Source organism: Trichosurus vulpecula, chromosome 2 (genome assembly GCF_011100635.1).
Source record: "Trichosurus vulpecula isolate mTriVul1 chromosome 2, mTriVul1.pri, whole genome shotgun sequence".
Classification (NCBI taxonomy): Eukaryota; Metazoa; Chordata; class Mammalia; order Diprotodontia; family Phalangeridae; genus Trichosurus; species Trichosurus vulpecula.
The window spans coordinates 296,972,961-296,992,389 of record NC_050574.1 but is presented as its reverse complement, the minus strand read 5'-3'; the positions used below and the strand labels follow the sequence as shown (position 1 = coordinate 296,992,389).

Here is a 19,429-nt window from a genome sequence, read left to right as displayed (position 1 = left end):
CAATATGTGTTATCCTTTCTACACCAAAGAGTTGTTTAGAAAGTATTTTATAAACTTTAAAGTACTTATGCATGTAAGTTACTATAATTGTTTCTTTTACAGAATTATTTTCTTCTTTTAATCCACTAAATATATGATTCCACTACCTTGCTGCAAAATATTATCATCCTTGGTCTTTTTCTGCTCTTTTCTGTCTACGTGCCTGCATTTTCTTTCCCAATTACGTATTTACTCTCATGACATTAATGCTGCTTGATTCACCTCTAACTCTACATCTCTATATTCCTAGTGCTAACCTTTCTCCAGCTCTATAAACTGGCTAATGAGTATTTCCATTTATGTTACACAGTCATTTCTAACACAGTATAGATAAAGCTAAACTCAATCATCCCCCCAGAACCTAGTCTCTTCACTGTCTTTCCTATTTTTACACACACACATACACGCACACACATACACACACACACACACATATCCCTCCTTATCATTCACACTTGAAATTTTGAAGGCTACTCTGTCAAACTTTATCCTAGCAAATCAGTGAATAGCTCCTATTATTTTCTTTTTCTTTGCCTTTAATTTTTCTTTTTTGGTAAAATATAAATTTCATATTTTCTATTATTTTTGAAACATCCTCCCTTTAAAGAAATTAAAACTCAATCCTTAGGTATCTTTAAAGTTGTTTTACCTTCAACACAGATTTGTTTTTCCTCATAGCCAATCAATTTTTCCTACTAATTCTTCTTGTTGCCACTAACATTTCCTCACATAGTAAAATTCATACTAAGATAGTATAGTACAAATGTAGTAGTTTCATGATTAATGAGAATAGATGACTATAGATGAGAATGAGAATGACTATAGAGAATAAATGAGTCAATGAGAATAGAGAACTATAAAATTATTAAACAATTTGTTTTACTTTGGGCCCACTGTCCCTTTTTCTGTTCCATATATAGATGGTTTCAGTATTATGTCAAGTTTTTTTTTTTTTTCCTCCAGACTAATTTTTCTCTTCAGTCGCTTTTTCACTCTATTATGATTTTGGTTATAAATTAGAATTGAAAGGGTAAGAAATTTCTACTACGGTAAGAACTGCCCACTTTGATGAGTTCACAACTCTACTGAAGAGTTAAATACAATTACAATGGACAGGTCATAATGGATAGTTCTAACAAAAGGTGATCCACTGGACAAAGAAATGCCAAACTGTTCTAATATGTTTGCCAAGAAAATCCCATGGAAAGTAGTAAAATACTAAAAGATATGATGTCAGAAGATAAGCCCTTCAGATTGGAATGCCTTGGTATACTATGATCCATGGAGATCACACATCACTGAATGACTAAACAGCAACAACATAGACCTCTAGAACATTTTGGATGTAAATTTGTACTCCAAACTAGTACTGGCTTTTGTTGTCATATTTTTTTTCTGTTTATTTAGAAAAGCATTTGTTGTCTACAATAATTTCTGAGCTCTTGAAGCCTCTTTGTTGTGTTGACTGTTGACTGGTTTGCATCTTTTATATTCCTCTAAAAATGGTAATAGTTGGAGTCATTTTTATTTTAATTGATTTTCTCTTATTCAGTTGATAGCTGCATATTTAAACTGAGATGAGGTTGTTAGAACCAGACACAATGCCATATTTTGATATTTATCCTCTATTCTAATTTGGTGTTTAATATATGATGGAATCATGTATTTAGAGCACTGATCAGGCCTAGAGAGGTTAAGTGATTTGCTGTAGTAGCAATTTGGGTTTGAAGATCTTTCCCACCCATTAATAGGCCACGTGACCTACTTACATCACAGGAAGCCTAAGTTACATGTGGTGGGAGGAGCTTCCTGAGAGGAAAAGGAAGTTATATCACAGGAAATGTTGAGAGAGAGAGAGAAAGATGTTATGGCTACTAATGGTGGCTAATGGCTGCCCTTGTGATTGTTAGAAGTGAACAGGCTGACTTAGCTGTACTGAGAGTTTGTTTTGGGGAACACCCCAGCAGGCGGTCAGACAGATTTTGGGGTGGCAAGGCTCCAGGCTGTGATATGGTGTTTTAAGTTCCTTGCTGTTGTGATAAAGTAGGCTGACTGGCTGTGGGAGCTGAACATTTGGTTATGGGATATGATTTTCTGGTGTCTGAATAAATGTTATACTTCTTTTACCTTCTTTATGGAGAGTCTCTCATGCCTTGTAATACAGAACTACACAGGCATATTCACAATTATGTTGATATTGCCTTACTGGTACACTTGCCCAAAGTTACATACTAACATAAGTGAGAGGATCAGGTTTAAACTCTGGTTCTTTGACTTCAAAAGAGTTCTTTCCTGTACTTCCTTTTTTAGCCTTTGCTCTTTCAACTAAATGAGCTGGCAACACAGAAAGCTATTTCCTAAGTAAATGTTAAACATAACATGACTTTCCATTTTTATTCCAGATATAGTTTATTTCATATTTTATGACTGACTCTCATAAAATACTGTTCATATTATTCTATTCAAATGCATTTAATGACTTACTGTTTACAAGAAACAATTGCAAATTCATTCTATCATAAAGATTTTATATTGTTTATCCCCATGTTACTTTTATAATCTTATCTCTGTATTATTCCCTTCCATTGAAACTTTACTCCACTGAAATTTGTCTATTCATTATCTGCTGAATACACCTGAAGTAGTAAACACTCTGTGCCTTTGCATGTGGCTTACACATCTAGTCTTACTTACATCAAGTCTTATGTCCTCCTTAGAACCTTTGTAAATGCCCCTAGTACAAAGATCTTTTACTGTTGATGAATTCCTACAATGTTCACTGTCTGTATTAATCATTTACCACTTACTGCATAATGCCTTATGTTGTAAGTTTTTTTTTTTAATGTTTTATATCCCCTACTAGAAAACGAGTTCTTTGAAGATGTGGGCTATATCTTATTTTTCCTTTTATCTCTGTTCCCCTTTAGTAACTAAATAGCAGTAGAAGATTGAACAATAAATTACACACACACATACATGCACACACATGGATTGTTTTTATAATTTCAAAACCATAATGAGTGAGGAATGTAAAATACTTTTGAATAGGTAAAAAGGCTTTTCATATATATATATATGTATATATATACACAAATATATATATATATATGTATAATTCTAGCTGTTTATCCATGGATGATGTAGCATATACTTACTGTTATATGGTTAATAAATAGAGAATTATAAAAACGTAGGCTACAGAAAATATATATATTTATTTGTCTCTCTCTCTCTCTCTCTCTCTCTCTCTCTATATATATATATATATATATATGTAAATACAGATATATTCATTCATTTAATATTCTTGCCATTTACCTTTCCAAATATGCTTAGTCTTTTGGAGTCAATGTATGGCTGCTTCAGTAATGACCTAGAATGGAAAAGAAAAAAATACATTTTGGCAATTCAAGAATCTCAAGTCTATTACTCAGCATTAAAGTCCTATACAAAAATTCTCACTAGGTTAATTAATGGGACTCAATTTTTGTAGCAATGGAAAATATTCTGAATTACTCTTAGAACATAATTGGCCTCTAACAGCATTACATAGTCTGCCTCCAGCTTAAATTTGGAATTTTTTCTTCCACTAATCTTCACATAAATCCTTGACTCCACCCAGACTTGTGAACTAGTTGACTTTTTTTTTTAAATTTTGCTTTATTAAGTCATCTTTACACAGCACAGGGTAGCACATAGGAGTGATAGACAGTATTGAATTTGAAATATGTATATAATTTCCCTGGGTAATTCAGGACTAAAAACATAAGTGGAACTTTGTGTATAATAAGGTCCCTATGGCAAAGTTAATATTTACAAAGGAGAGTCTATTTCAAGTGATGAGATATAAGATTCAGTCTCTCCTATTCCCTAACAGGCCTGTGGGATTATTTACATAGAACACTAGAAATTATACTATGATTCTTTCAACTAATCACCAAGTAAGCATAGAAAAAATTGGATTCATCAACATTTGAACAACATGACAGCAGAATGGACGAGTTCATTAGTACTATGTATATTCATTCTGTTATCATAGAGAAACAGAAGGAGACTATGCAGATACTTACTTCACAGCTGTTATTTGGTCCTTCACTTCTACAGAGCCTAGGCTACGGTGAACTTCCTGCAAAATCTTCAGCCCCTGAAACCCGCTACCTCTGCCATCAAAACGGGCCACAATGACATTGTCAGAATCAACAAGTACTGAATCCCAATCCATGTGAAACTTATCTGTGACCAACTGGCTTCCTGGTGCTTCATCACTGCAAAAAGCAAAAAAATCACACACAAACAAGGACTATCAACAATGGAATGGAAACTGCAGTTCAACAAAACAGTAGTTCCCATTAGTGGCAGAGCTCAGTCAAACATGCAGTCTATTTAAATGATTGTTGATTTGGGCAAGAAACCCACAGAAGCTAATGCCATTTTGTTTTACAGTTCAGAATTAAAAGCTCCAGGATTTTCTCACGTAAACAAAAAACAAATACTTGGTGATGCTGGAACATCAAATCGTGTATAGCTCATTTTGGCAGCAGAAAAAAAGTGGTCTTTTATAGCTATCTCTAAAAGCTGATCATCTATTTGACAGATATGTCTTAATTTATTGCATTTCTTATAGGAAATAAGATTTAGACATATCTTACATATCCTACATAGAAGAAGAAAGGTTCTGTTAGAGAATACAACTGATTATATTAAATTCATAATAATTTAACAGGGAATATACATTTCCAGGGAACATTGCATTCAAAAAGAATTACTGCATTAATATATCATGGATTGGTTTTGGTTGAGGAAGAACATTAAGGAGGCTTTAAGCAAATATTGAGCAACATTCTTTTTTCATCTTCAAAGTGAATGGCAACAAAAGGAAGCAGGTACATGTGATCATCTTACTGAATGACCTAAAATATTGGGAAACCAAAAGGTAAAGATGTTAAGCAAATTTAAAAGAATAAGTAACCTTCTAAGGAGAAAAAAAATTGTAGTAGTACAATTTGAAAATGTCATTTTGTAAAGGAATTTATGACTTACTATTCATCTACCACTCTTACTTCCAGAACTGTCTGAGTGTAAGAAGTCATGGAGTTGTATGAAATACTGATAGCTAGAGCTGTTTTTATACAATGACCTGATAGTTACCTCATGGGTATGGTTGAAGGAACACCAAAGTATCACACTGCCTCAAAACATCTCCTCCATTGACTCATTTATAATAACAAATTCTTAATTAATTCACTTGTTTGGTTTAAGGAAATGAAGGCACATCTTAAAAAGTCAGTATATTACTGAAAATGAGTTTGATACTTTCTGCCTCTATGTCCTAGGGTGAGTCACTTTACTTGTTGGTTTCTGTTCCCTAATCTGCAAAATAAGGACACTGGCCTAGATCAGGATATCTTAACTTGAGGTCTATGAAGCCCAAAGGAGTTGGGGCGAGGTAAATTTCAAGGTATCTCTGAACTTATGTACACTTTCTAACTACAATTTAGCATTTCCTCCAATTATGAATATAGACAACAAAACATGAATCTGAGAAGGAGTCCGTAGGATTCACCAAGGATCCCAGCCACAAAAAAACATTAAGACCATCTGACTTAGAGGATATTTAAATGTGCTAAGGTGTGTTACAGTGAAGGAAAATTGTCTACTGGCCTATCTCATAGATGAAAGACACTCCAAAATATAAAATACTAAACAAAGATCCTGAGTGCATGGAAACCTGTTAACTGTAACTATAGCATGCTTAAGAACCTTCAGAGTGATTGAGGAGAGTTAAGATTTAAATGATGTATTTAGTCTTCGAATAAGTGTTGGCACCTTTAGCATCTGTATGAGCTCTCCGTCACCTGGGGAAGGGAAGGTTCTCACAGAAACCTAGCAATAGCCATGGAGAATAGGTCAAAAGTCAACCATGGAAGTAGTAAGATCCTTTCCCCATTCTTTTTCCTCCCTCTTTTGCCTCATCAGCTAGATGTAATCTCAAAAATTTCAAAGCATAGCTCTCAATGCATCAAATCAGGGGTAACATGTGGATATGTATATCTTTATTTTAAAATCCCTTGAACTAACATTGGTCTCATTCAATTTGCTGTATGAGTGGTTCTAAGTCCCCAATGTGTTTTCCATTAAAAACTTTCGGTTGAGTTAGTTTATTGGACCTAGCTGGGAATCATCAGTAAGATATAAACATTTTTTTTAAGTTATGTGGAGGGAGAATGGAAGAAGAGTGAAAGTTCCAAACTATATAGAATGTTGGGGAAATAATAGTCCTGGGGCATGGTAGGGGAAGAGGGGATTGTGCCTTACAATTATTTTTAAAGGGGACAGGTAGGCAGCATCAAAGCAGGTTAGGCATGAAACACGACACCTAGGGCGTTCCTCAGTCTTCATGTCCTTCATATTTGGGCTCATGGCCAAGACTCAACCATACTATAGGGCATTTTGCCAAATTACTACAAGGAAAAAAAAGGCTTTTTTGGGGGGACTTTAAAAATGGTTTCTACGGTATTTATAGAGAGATACTATATCACATGCATGAGAAATGAAGGAATAGTTGTTAATTCATTGGATTTTGACAACCCCAAGACATGTGGATGTGGGTGTGTATGTGTGTGTTGGGAGGAGAGAGAGCAAACTTCCCTTTCCATCTGGTCTTTTAGGGGTTAGCCACAATGTTGCTCTTATTTTGAGTACTGACATCAGCTGCCAGATAATCTTCCAAAGTACCTCATTAATTCTAAGGGTATTATTTTCTAATTTACATGTGACCTACTGCAAGTTTGAGACTGCTCACAGCATTTCCAGGAGTTCACAGCTAAGTTATTTCTGGATAGAATGTAAATAAGTTACAGACACTCTTCCCTGTGTCTGTCAGGCACACAAATTAGTTTATAAAATGGAAAATGAAGTACATTTTCCAAACTTGTGATTAGCAATAATGGTACAGTTTGCAAAACAATGAACTCCAGACCCTGCCCCACATCAGAAGCACCAAATAGGAAAATAACGTGTCTTTGCTCTTTTTTTTTCCCTAGTCTTCTGTCATCTCTAGTCCAGTCTTAGCAGGTTTTGAATGTTAAACCTAAAAGTGAGGTCAAGGCTGTTTCTGTCAACTAATTCCAAACACATGTTGCTATCTAATTATATGTAATGCATTTTTTCCCCTTTCCTTCAGTGCATTGTAGTAGCTGTTTTAGAAGGTAATGCTTTCTTAAAGAAGGTCAATAGTTTTTCTAAAAGAAAGGCTTTATATTCTGATAAACTACAAATACACCTTTAGACATGACAGTTTACTGGGTTGTTCACATACAGGGACAGTATGATAGTTTTGCAAAGGAAGCTAAGCAAATGACAATGAGACAGAGTTTTCCAAGGCTGGCCTAACCAGGGTGGTTTCCACAGAAGGGGCCAGATTATGGAGGTGCTGATAAGTAAAGAGAATCAGATCTCAGAAATCAGAAAATGGACATACTGACTTCACAGGGTCAAAGAATCTTTAACTCTGATGGCTCTCTCTCTCAATGATGATGATGTACAATAATGGACATGGCCCTTTATACAGTCAGTCAAAAAGTACTTAAGCACTTCATACGTATGACAGGCATTGTGCTAGACACTGGGATATAAAGAAAGTAACAGTTACTACCTTCAAGGAGCTCACATGCTGTTGGGGGGAGACAAGATGGAAATAAATAGCCAGGTACATACATGAGGGCAACAAAGAGTTTCAAAAAGCACTTCACATACTTTATCTCATATATTCTTTACCATGAGATGAGATAGCGAACCATCTCATCTATGAGACAGAGATAGATCGTGCAACGGAAGATGTGTTGAATTCAGGAAGACCTGAGTTCAAACTTGGCCTCAAAACTTACCAGTTGTGTGACCCTGGGCTATTCCCCTAATTTTTTGTCTGACTCAGTTTACTCATCTATAAAATAGAGATACTAAAAATATTTAACTCCCAGTGATGTCATGAGCATAAGATGAGACGATATTTGCAAAGTACTTTCCGAACCCTAGAGTGTTATACAAAAGAAATTATGATTATTATTTAGGGATTATTGTTCTTGTTGAATCGTTTCAATTGGGTCTGACTCTTCATGACCTCATCTGGGGTTTTCTTGGAAAAGATACCAAAGTAATTTGTCATTTTCTTCTCCAGCTCATTTTACAGATGAGGAAACTGAGGCAAACATTCATATTTACATATGCACTCATACCAATTCCATTCCACTTTTTTTCCCCCATTTTGGGCAATCATTGTATGTATTGCCATCCTGAAAGTGGCTTTGAATAACTTTCCATTAGGACTCATCTCAAGTTCACCCTCAAAATGATTCCTAATCTTCTCACTCTACTATAGAAATTTTTAATCTTTATAATCTCATCATAGTGTAAACTATGGTCTTAGGAAATATGCAATGGATATTTACTTTGGATAAAATGGATACATCCAAGTCTAAATACTTCCTTATGCACTTAAAATCTTACCTCCTCCCACATTCTAAAAAAATCTGTGAATTTTTTCACCTCACTTTAATCATATGGAGGTTTGCCCTTTGACTCAATTTTTATAACATTTGGTTTATCTGCAGTGACTCGATGTGAATCAGAGGCATTAGAGAAACCTGTCACAAAGAACTATTTCATCAGAGGGGTGCAACCTAGAGAATAACAGTCTGAAAGGACTTAGAAGACCATGTACACTTTAGACTAGCTGGAGAAAGTGGTGTCTTGTTATGCACCATAAAGCTAGGAAGGAAAAACCCTGTCTTTCCTGCAGAAGAGAAAAAACAATTCATTCCTGGCTTTTAGCCATGAGGGTTATGATGTTAATGATCACAGCCAATATTTATATAGTGCTTTAAAGTTTGTAAAGTACTATATATATATAAATATATGTGTGTATACATATACATATGTATATATGTGTATATATACACATATGCACACTATACACATATATACATACATGTACATGTGTACACACATGCCTATGTACATATATGTGTATGTATATACATGTGTTTATATCTGACCATACACGTGCTCACACATATACACACTTATTGGTGTATTTTCAGCTGTATCTAGCTCTTCGTGACAAGAAGAGATTCCATGACAAAGATACTGGAGTAGTTTGCCACTTTCTTCTCTAGCTCATTTTACAGATAAGGAACAAAGGCAAACAGGGTTAAGTGACTTGCCCAGGATCACACAGCTAATATGTGTCTAAGGCTAGATTTGAACTCAAGAAGATGAGTCCTCCTGACTTCAGATCTAGCACTCTATTCACTGTGTATCGGTGTATACACACATCACATAAGCCCCACAACAACTCTTCATGGAAAGTGCTTTTGTTATCCTTGTTTTAGAGGGAAAAAAAATAGGGTTGAGAGAAATTAAATAATTTGCAAAGTTCATGCACCTTGTAAGCATCCAAGGATGTATTTGAACCCAGGTCTTCCTATCTAAAATTTTAGTGCATTATCCACTAGACCACATTACCTCTGGATCAGAAGCTGAAGGAGGTCAGTGAAATGTCTTTCTGTTATTTATAGTATAAAAAGATCTGGCAACAATGGATGAGAGATGAGATCGTTTTTCCATTATTCCCAGGCACTATGACTGTGTTGCCCTGAGCACATAACTCCCAATGTGAGGGCATGGCTTAAGAGAGAATCTAGGAGTAGGTGAGGGAGTGTCAAGAGAACAGCGGGTAAGATGATCCTGTCAGTGTGTTCCATTTTTATAAGGCTATTTCAGAAGACCTAGCTTTCTGCTCATGGCCTCTTCAGGAGCAAGCTGTGATGGCGTGGTTCTGTTTCTTCCTCTGACTACAAAGACATGTGAAAAACCTTTTCTGAATACAGACACACAGAAGGGAGTATAAAAGAGGGCAGAAAGCAAACAACCTTTGTCCTCTGATCAGAGTTCACATTTGGTACATCCTGTTTATTTGTTAACGGCTCTCTTGATAACACTGATTTCCCACTTGACCTCTTACCTGTCTGGACCTTTAGTATCTGATGCTACTACTCTGACTTAACATCTTGGCTGCTAGGCTCATTTTCTAGACTATTTCCTGTCTAGTTAGACTCCTGATCATTTTGAGTGACAACTATACTCGGGAGGAAAGGAGTCGTCTTGGGAAATATGTTCACCTGGTATTTTTTCAAGTTTCAATGGCATAAATGCCAGTTCAAAATCCCATCGGTCCTCATATTTATAGCATTGCTATGGTAACTGATTTACAGATGGTCATTGCTTTCTTTGAAATTACTACTGTATCTATTTCACACAGAGATGCTCATCTCTTCTTCTGAGTTTATTGAGGGCAGACCCTTTACTCTCTTTTATTTCTTTTCTATGTTCCAATTTCAATAGTACCCATTCAACATAGAGGAGCTCAATCAATGCTGCCAACTATTTGACTTTTTACTGTTTTCATTTCTCATCGTTATGAGGTTGAATTCAGTTAATTTGGTAATCCACTAGGATTGCTGGTTATGAATTTGAACAAGCAGCATCCCAGCCCAAGTCGAGATCTGCCATCTTTCTCTGGCTCTCTAACTCATCAATGCCAAGTTCACAAAGACAATGTCTCACAAGGATCTTTTTAATAGGGTTAAATGGTTTGTTTATCAAGCTGATCCCAAGTGCAGGTGGCTTCACATTCACATGTAATAGTGTTCTTTCAAAGCATGTTGACATTCTAGTTTATTTTAAATGCCTGTACTCTCCCCACATGTTCTTTTTATTTTTCCCATCTTGACAGGGCATTGTGTAAATGACTGGTGTCTACATATGGCTTATAATACATACATTTTAACTAAAGTAAACCAATTCTTTCTTCATTTTTCCAAAAATTATTTCTCTGGTACTGGAGATACAGGAGAAAGACCTATTTAATATCCTCTTAATATAGTACAAATGTCTTTGACCTAGACCCTAACATTAGCATCAATACCATCATTACTATAATACGACATCCAGAATTTATATTTATGATTACATAAAATTAAAGCTCACGAAACACTTTCCCCAAAGCAATCCTGTGAAATAGCAGTAGAATCATTATGACCATTTTAGAGATGGGAGGAAAAAAAAAACAACACTGAATCTCAGAGGCGTTGAGTGACTTGCCAAGGAACATAATTTACTGTCGGAGAAGTAGTACTCTAAGAAGCACTCTAGATTCAGCATTTCTTGCTCCCCATGCACAGGGACCCACAAACACCCACTTAAATACATATATACTATACATTATGTCAATGCTAAATAGCTCAAATTTATATAGAGTTTCAAATTTTACATAATGTTCTCCTCACATGTTTAAACAAATGTTTGAAGTAGGTCATAGAAGCACTGTTATAATATCAGTATTCCCATTTTATGAATGAGCAAATTTAAGGCTGAGTTGAGGAGACTGAGGTAATTGCCCAGCATGCTAGAGTAAAGAATAAAATGCAGGCTTTCTGACTCTATAGAAAAATTACCTTACCCTCAGGTGGCTTGCCTTCCATGTAGTAGGTAATAAAAGTTGAATTTGAATTTCCACCTAGATAATAATAAGTCCCTGCCTCTAGCTCCTGTCTCTGGGCTCAGCTGGGAGCAATTTTTAATAGAGATCTGTGGCCTGGCCAGAGTGGAGACAGAGAGAAGATGTAGATATCACCATCCTTAGTCAGTGTCACCATGCCTGTCTCATGCCTATATAACAAGTTCCTGAATTCCCACTCAGGGAATCCTGGCACTCAACCCTGGCCTGCTCTGTTTTCCTGAAAAGAGACCTTGGCAACCTTCCAAAGGAACCAAAATTTTCTCTGGGGTTAGGCTTCAAGAACTGATAACTGAAGAAACAGTAGATACCAGAAAGATGGAAATTTCCTTTGTCTACAGAATCACATCATTTCACTCACAGAAAAATAGGGAGCAAATTTGTGATTTTAGTGATATAGGGAAATTCCAGATGAGGAAACTCTCTTTTCCAAGGCAGATCACTTCCTTCTCTGCAATCTGTAGCCTTAGAGAGTTTCATAGACCTCAGAGGGCAAGTGATTTGCCTAGGATAACAATCATATGTCAGAGACAATACTTGATTCAAAGTCTCCTTAGCTTCAAGGCCAGTTTTCTATCTAATAAACTACACTGCTTCTCATTCATTCACATAGTGGAAAAAATAAATTAATAAATAAAAGCATATTAACACACAAGCCAGAAAACAATGAACAGAATGGATATTAATGAGCCATTTGTAAAGCTCAATAATGTTGTCTTGATATTATCCACACAAAATTAAACTTGGGATAAACATCTTAGACATCACAAGAAAATATAGGCCAAGAGCCAGCAGCAAAATGCCTGAGGGATGTTCAACATCCAGAAATTGTGAAAAGAAGTGGTGGAGTTATAATGTGTGATACACTGTTCCATTACTTGCAAATGACTAATTTCCTATGCTGTTAGAGTGCCATTACAAGTCTTTATCTGATTTCTTATTGGACATAATTTCTGCTCTTGACAAAGCATTCCTTTACTTTCAATGTTTGTTTTGGTGCTGAGAGTAACCTCCAAATCACAAGTATATAACTGACTTTATAGATTCCTAAAACCTTAAAGGTAGAAAGATCCTGATGGATTATCTGATTCAGTGTCTTCATTTTACAGTTAAAGAATCTAAGGCCTTCATAAATGATGAGACTTGCTTAACATCAGACACTAGAAGATCATCTACACCAAAATAAAGATGTAGAAGACAGCAGCATCGATCAGGTAGGAAGAATGGTGAATTTGAAGTCAGGGACATGGTTTCAAATCCTAGTAGGCAAACTAAACAGTTATGAAATAATAAATTATTTAATCAATGATAAATAATCAAATTTTATTTTTGGTATCAAAATGTATTCTTGTTGTTGTTTCCAGGGAAATTAGAAGTCATTAAAGAAGCTTTGCATTGGGTGATTCAGCCTGTTGTCCCACCAAACTTATTTTCCTTCTGAACCATCTGTCCCCTAATCAATGAATTTTTGATAGGCCTTCTTTTCAAATGCACACTATAATCTGGGCAAGACATTTTCTTCTTCTACTTGCTTTTTTATGGATAGATAGTCAGACCAACTATTTTGAGTGGTAACAAATCTTTTTTTGTGTGTGTGTGAGGCTTTGCAGTATGCCTGGATGGATGTAACCAGAATAATGTTATTTACAAATAGGAGCATCTGGAGGACCTTCCCTTTCACCAGGAATGTTTCTTCATCTTGGAATTTGCACTATGTCTCCTCCATCACAGTGGCAAATACTTTTGGAAAAAATATATTTCTCTATTTTATGCCTTACTGATTTTGATGGTCTGATATAAATGTCATTGAACAGTTATTTATTTCATTATATTTTTTAAGGAATGTTGAATGAATCTAATGGTGTCGCCCTATTTCAGCAAGACAGAACACAAAAGTCTCCAAAGAATTAGAAATGAGTACCCCTTAGATTGGGGCAATTAGGTGGCACAGATGATGCAGCGTTAGGCCTAGAATCATGAAAACCTGAGTTCAAATCTGGCCTTAGACACTCATTTCTGTGTTACCCTGGGCAAGTCACTTAACCCTGTTTGCCTCAGTTTCCTAATCTGTTAAATGAGCTGGAGAGGGAAATGGCAAACCACTCCAGTATCTTTTCCAAGAAAACCCCAAACAAGGTCACAAAAGGTCAGACAAAATTGAACCAACTGATTAATAACAACAACAACTTTCCCTTAAATGAGGTGTGGGGAACCTGTGGCCTCAAGGCCAAATATAGCCTTCTAGGTCCTCAAGCGGAGCCCTTTGATGGAATCCAAATTTCATGGAACAAATCTCCTTAATAAAAGGATTTGTTCTGTAAAATTTGGACTCAATCAAAAGGCTACACCCAATTATCTAGAAGGCCACATGTGGCCTCAAGGCCACAGGTTCCCCACCCTGGGGGAGATGAATTCAATTTTGGATACGTTGGGTTTAATACTGAGTTAGTGAGTGAATTAGCATGTATTAAATTGCTAGTATGTGCCATGCTCTGTGATAAATACTGGGAATACAAAAAAGATGCAAAAAGTCCCTGCTCTTTGGGTCATAATTTAATGGGGAACTCACCAAGTATACAAATGTGTACACACAAGGTTCACACTGAACAAATAAGGAATAATCAACAAAGGGAAGATACTAGACTTAAAAGGGATTGGAGCAAGCTTTATGGGGAAGGGCGAATTTTAGCTTGGACTTGAAGCCAGGATGCAAAGATGAGAAAGGAGAACAATCCAGGAATGGGAAACATCTGGAGAAAATGCCTAGAGATGAGACATGGAGTGATTTATTCATGGAATATCAGGAAAGCCAACATCACTGTATTGAATAGTGTACAGGAGTTGGGGTGATTTACTATAAAAGGAAACTGGAAAGGAAACTGGATATCAGGTTATAAAAGGCCTTGGATTCCAGAGGATTTTGATCCTGGAGGTTATAGGTAGTCATTAGAGTTTATTGAGTAGGGTGAGAGTGGAGATGACATTGCTGGATATGCACTTTAGGAAAATCACTTTGGTAGCTGAACGGAGGGTGGATTAGGAGAAACTTGTGGCAGACAGAACAATCATTATGCTTTTCCAGTTGTTCAGGCATGATGATCTGAGGATCTTAACCAGGGTGGTGGCAGGTTCAGAAGAGAGAAGGGGAAATATTTGCAAGATGTTGCAATGATGAAATTGACAGTCCTTGGCAACAGATTGGGTATGGTGAGTGACAGATAGTGAGGAGTTGAGAATGACATATAACTTGTGAACATAGTGTACAGAAAGGATGGTGGTATGTTCAAAAATAGTAGAGAAGTTTGGGAAAGTGAGGTTTGGGTGGGGGAGATGAATTCAATTTTGGATATGATGAGTTTAAGGTGTCTACTGGAATCCACTGTGAGGTGTCTGAAAGGCTTTTGAGATATGAGACTGAAGGTCAGCACAGTGGTTAGGCCTGGATAGGTAGATTTGAGAATCATGGAAATACAGATGATAATTAAATTCATGAGAGCTGAAGATCACCAAATGAGGTACTATGGTGGAGAAAGACAACTGAGCCTGCAACAGAGACCTGTGGAAAACATACCTAATAGGCATGACCTGGATGAAGATGCAGAGTTAAAGACTGAAAAGGAGAGGTCAGATACATAGAGGTAAGTGGAAAAGTGCCAAATGGGTGTGAGCAAGCTGCAACATATTACTGATGAAGAACTTCAAGGAGTGGGAATGAAATATGTGAACGTGGAAGTATAAGTTTGAAAAGAAGATGGTTTTATCACGTTGCAAAGGTGAGGGTTAGACTACCAATGGATCCCACTTGTTGCTTTCACAGTGTACAGAGAGAAATTAAGACAGGTCACAAGTCTATTGGTTGGACTTCCTGTAGTAAACTTACCAGAGGTCATGGACATGATTTCTACAGGATGGGCAGCCATGAATAAACTGTCACCTGCATTAATTGGAGGACATCGCCAAATAAATTCTATCATAGATATATTTGGGTATTGTGAAAAGCTATAAATTAAGCTCATACCTAAAAACAATGCTTCTACTTGATCTGAGCAAGAGATTAGACTGCTATTAAGAATTTTTAACACAGGCCCAAATAGAAACTGAAATTCTTAGGAAGTATAAGGTTCAATGTCTCACTTTTCCTTGATCTTGTTATCCCACACCCTTCTTTGTGCTGTATTACAGGTCCTACCATTATTTCCTGTGATAACCTTTTCCTTCTTTTATTCTATCATCCAAATTTGCTAATAGTCACACTTGATTAAGCTAACATCTAAATACCTCGTGTGTATTGTCTTGTGCTAAAACAGGGCTATCCAAAATATGGCCTGAGGGCTGCATGTGGCCCGCAGTGCGATTTTATGTGGCCTGCTTGCGGGTTTTAATTTTCACGAGCAGAAAAAATAAAATAATACTTTTCATGGAACACGTATTAGATTTTTTAATTCCATCACTAATAACTAATCTCGTTGATGTCAATTTTCTCTGGTGTTTTTAAGCAATATTACAGACGGAACATATTGCATGAAATATTCAATAGATCCATGGGATGCATTCCATCTGTATGATGCAGACTAGTCAGTATGCACCACCTTTATACTGTTGGGTTGTCGCTTTGCTCTTTTGTGTTTGCTTTCTTGCTTTCCGCCTTTGTCTGTGGTATTCATAACACATGTTCCCCCACTTTCTATCAGTGTACTGTATTTTTTTATTTTGGGTGCAGCCCTTGAACAATTATTTTATTTTAATGCGGTCCTAAAATAACCTAAGGTTGGACAGCCCTGTGCTAGAAGATGAATGAGATACAAATGTATCTTCAACATAATCTTGCATGGACCACAGACATAGGTAAGTTTGAAAGTTTTCTGGCAAGCCTTCCTGACTACATTTGCTAGTTGACTCTTCTGTTTGTCCTGGGGACAAAGAGGGCATTTATAGGATTCTAGTTACTGATTACTCACAACTTGAGGAGAGGAAAGACAGAAAAGGAATTTAGTTGCCAAGAAAAATTCAGAGTTTTGGCCAAACCACCAGAAAATAGTATTGACAAGTTCAATAGTTAGCATTATCATCAGCAAACCATTGAGTTGGAGGTGGCAAAAATAAAACAAATGACAGAGCAACTTAATTTTAAAGATTATAGAGTATAAGGGAGGAGAAATAAAAGGAAATGAAGTGTTTTATTGGATGTCTTTGGCATCAGGATAACTTTGGAGTCAGGATGTCCTATGTTACAGTACATCCTGTCTGTAACATAGCCTATCTGCATAACCTTTGAACATTCATTCAGCCTCTCACTGCCTTATGTGACCATGTTAAGACTATTAATTAGAGATAGGCTTCCATTATTCATCAGTGGAGGGTATTTTCAAATGAGGAAAGACCAATACCACTAAAAACCCTAAAGCAAACTGGGGTAGCATTCTTTAGGATAGAATCATTTTGGTTTGTTTTATCTGTCTTCCAAGTGCCTAGTATAGAACCTGGAAGAAGGTAGGCATTTCAAAAGTGTCAATTGGATTGGATTGGTCCAGGCCACCCTTCTCCACTAATTTGGCATTTTAAGAGGGCTGTTCTAGTGACCTGAAGAGAGTGAGCTATGCTTACATTTCTGCCATAGGCAACCAAAAGGTGTGTTATATGTAGATTGGTTTCTGCTAACTGGCAGGTAGAGAAATAAGGAAGAGGAAGTAGTTCTGACTTTTTAGAGATTAATTTTATTTATACATAAGGTTCTTTCTGTGGAAGATATATTTGAACCTTTTAAGGAGATTTTTGTGTTCCATGGAAGGATGGGCATGATTTGCAAATGCTCCCATGGGTAAAGACAACTATTACTGGATCTCAGAATAGTAGGTCTGATGACCATGGAGGTTGCTATGCATCTATCTGCCATGTACAACTAGGAGGTATGCTGTGTTTCTGGAACATGCATTCAGAATGTGAGTGTTAAGTGAGATTTGTCCAACTTAAAGATTGTTCCCTTTAGTATTATACTTGTGATAACAAAAGTTACAGCCAAAAGTATTCCTGAAAGTGCATTATGAAATTTGGGGCAAGAAAATTAGATACTGGAGATATAGATGGCATTTTCATCATTGCTGCCAAATGAAAATAAGGTCCTTATGACAGAAAGAGTATTGGAAGTATATAGCCAGTCAAAGAATGAGTTTTAGTTTTTACTACTACAACCTAAGATATTGGATTGAAGAATTCTTAGCAAGGGCTAGATCGATTATATCTAAGAAAAGTTGAAGAGAATGACTTTGCCTATAAACAGGCCCATCTCATTAAGACAATCAAATTTTTAAAAAAGGAGCAGAAATACACATGACCATACACTACTGTTAAATGAGATGCCACAGAGCAGGAGATCATAAGTTTTTTTTTCCTGTCATGCACTCATTTAGAAGTCTAGAGAAGCCTATAGATGCTTTCTCAGAATGATATTTTGAAGGCAAAAAATAAATAAAGAAAAAGTAGAAGTAAAAAGCAACACAATTATATTGAAAAACAGTTATTAAAATATTAAAAACAATCAGGGACCCCAGATAAAAAACCTTTGCTGCAAAGGGTGGCAAGTTTGACATAAGAAAAAGATATAGATGTTGTCAGAAATCTAGAGGATATCTAATTGAAGAAGTTATACAAATAGCTCTCTGAAGTCCCTTACAGTTCTACATTTATGATCCTAAGAACTATGGATTTAAATATGAAGTGGCAAAAATGACCTTTTTGAAATCACCAAGGATTGGTTGGAGGTCCACGAATAGTAAAAATTTGATAATGAACAAATTAAGTAGAAGCTGAGGCAGGTTAGCATTGTACACCAAGAAGAAATTAAGCTTTATAGAAATCTACAAATCTAAGAGGGATGGGAATGAAGGTACCAAAAGCCCATAGATATGAACATCTATGATGGTTTGAGGATCTGAACCAGCATGGTAGAATTTTCAGAAGGCAGAAGGAAAAATATCTGAAAGATGTTTGAATGGTTGAATTAACAGTCCTTCAATAGATGGACATTTACCTAACATTTCTATCTCTTGAAGTTGTGATCTTAAAAAAAACAAAACAAAATAAAGTCAGATTCTAAATTTCAAGGCCATTCTACTAATATAGATGAAAATAGATATTATAGGTTATCTAGAAGTCCTTTGGTTCTTTCATGATAGAGATGGATTCATAATGTGTGGATCATACCTACGTCTATGCCCTGCATTCATGTTGTACTTTGAAACAAAAAAATCTGAAACAAGTGGCACATTACTTGGCAAATGGCTAGGGCAGGCCCATATTAGATTAAGATGTAATTGCAAAATGTTTAATAAAATAAATAAAAAATTAATACAACATGCATAATGTTAATTTTTGGCTTTGTAAGCCAATATGCATCCTGCATGTATCTGTTTCTATTTGAGTTTGAAATCACCGTTCTTAAAAAAAAATACTGATAAGAAATGTTGACTATTCGTCTTAAGTAGCATGGAAGACAGAAACTATTATTGAAGGTAACAGAACTGTGTTGTTCTTAGACCAGTTGGATATTGACTGATTATTATGCTTACAGTAGCAAGAGATACACTGACCTTACTATCTTCTAAGTCTCTGTGACTTAGAGATCTAAATGTATTATCTCTCTGGCCATCTGTAACAACATTATTACTTGCAGCTGCTGTGGGGTGTAAGACCACTAACATCAGCACACAGGAGGGCTGCTAGCACAGATTCTTTGATCTGCTTTTCTAAAGGAAAGCAAATTTAAAGGGGTCAACAATTTTACTTTAATCAAACATATATATATACATACATATATAT

At 36.1% G+C, this 19,429-nt stretch overlaps 1 protein-coding gene across 1 annotated transcript in view; it reads right to left on the bottom strand.

Moving 5' to 3' along the window:
* Positions 1-19,429, bottom strand: part of DPP10 (dipeptidyl peptidase like 10) — a 97,298-nt gene that overhangs the window by 11,410 nt on the left and 66,459 nt on the right. The window contains exons 13-14 of the mRNA XM_036745895.1: positions 4,110-4,304; positions 3,358-3,412 (exon numbers count right to left, since the gene is read on the bottom strand). Of these exons, the coding sequence (XP_036601790.1) occupies positions 3,358-3,412; positions 4,110-4,304 (250 nt within the window). The remainder of the gene's footprint in view (positions 1-3,357; positions 3,413-4,109; positions 4,305-19,429) is intronic.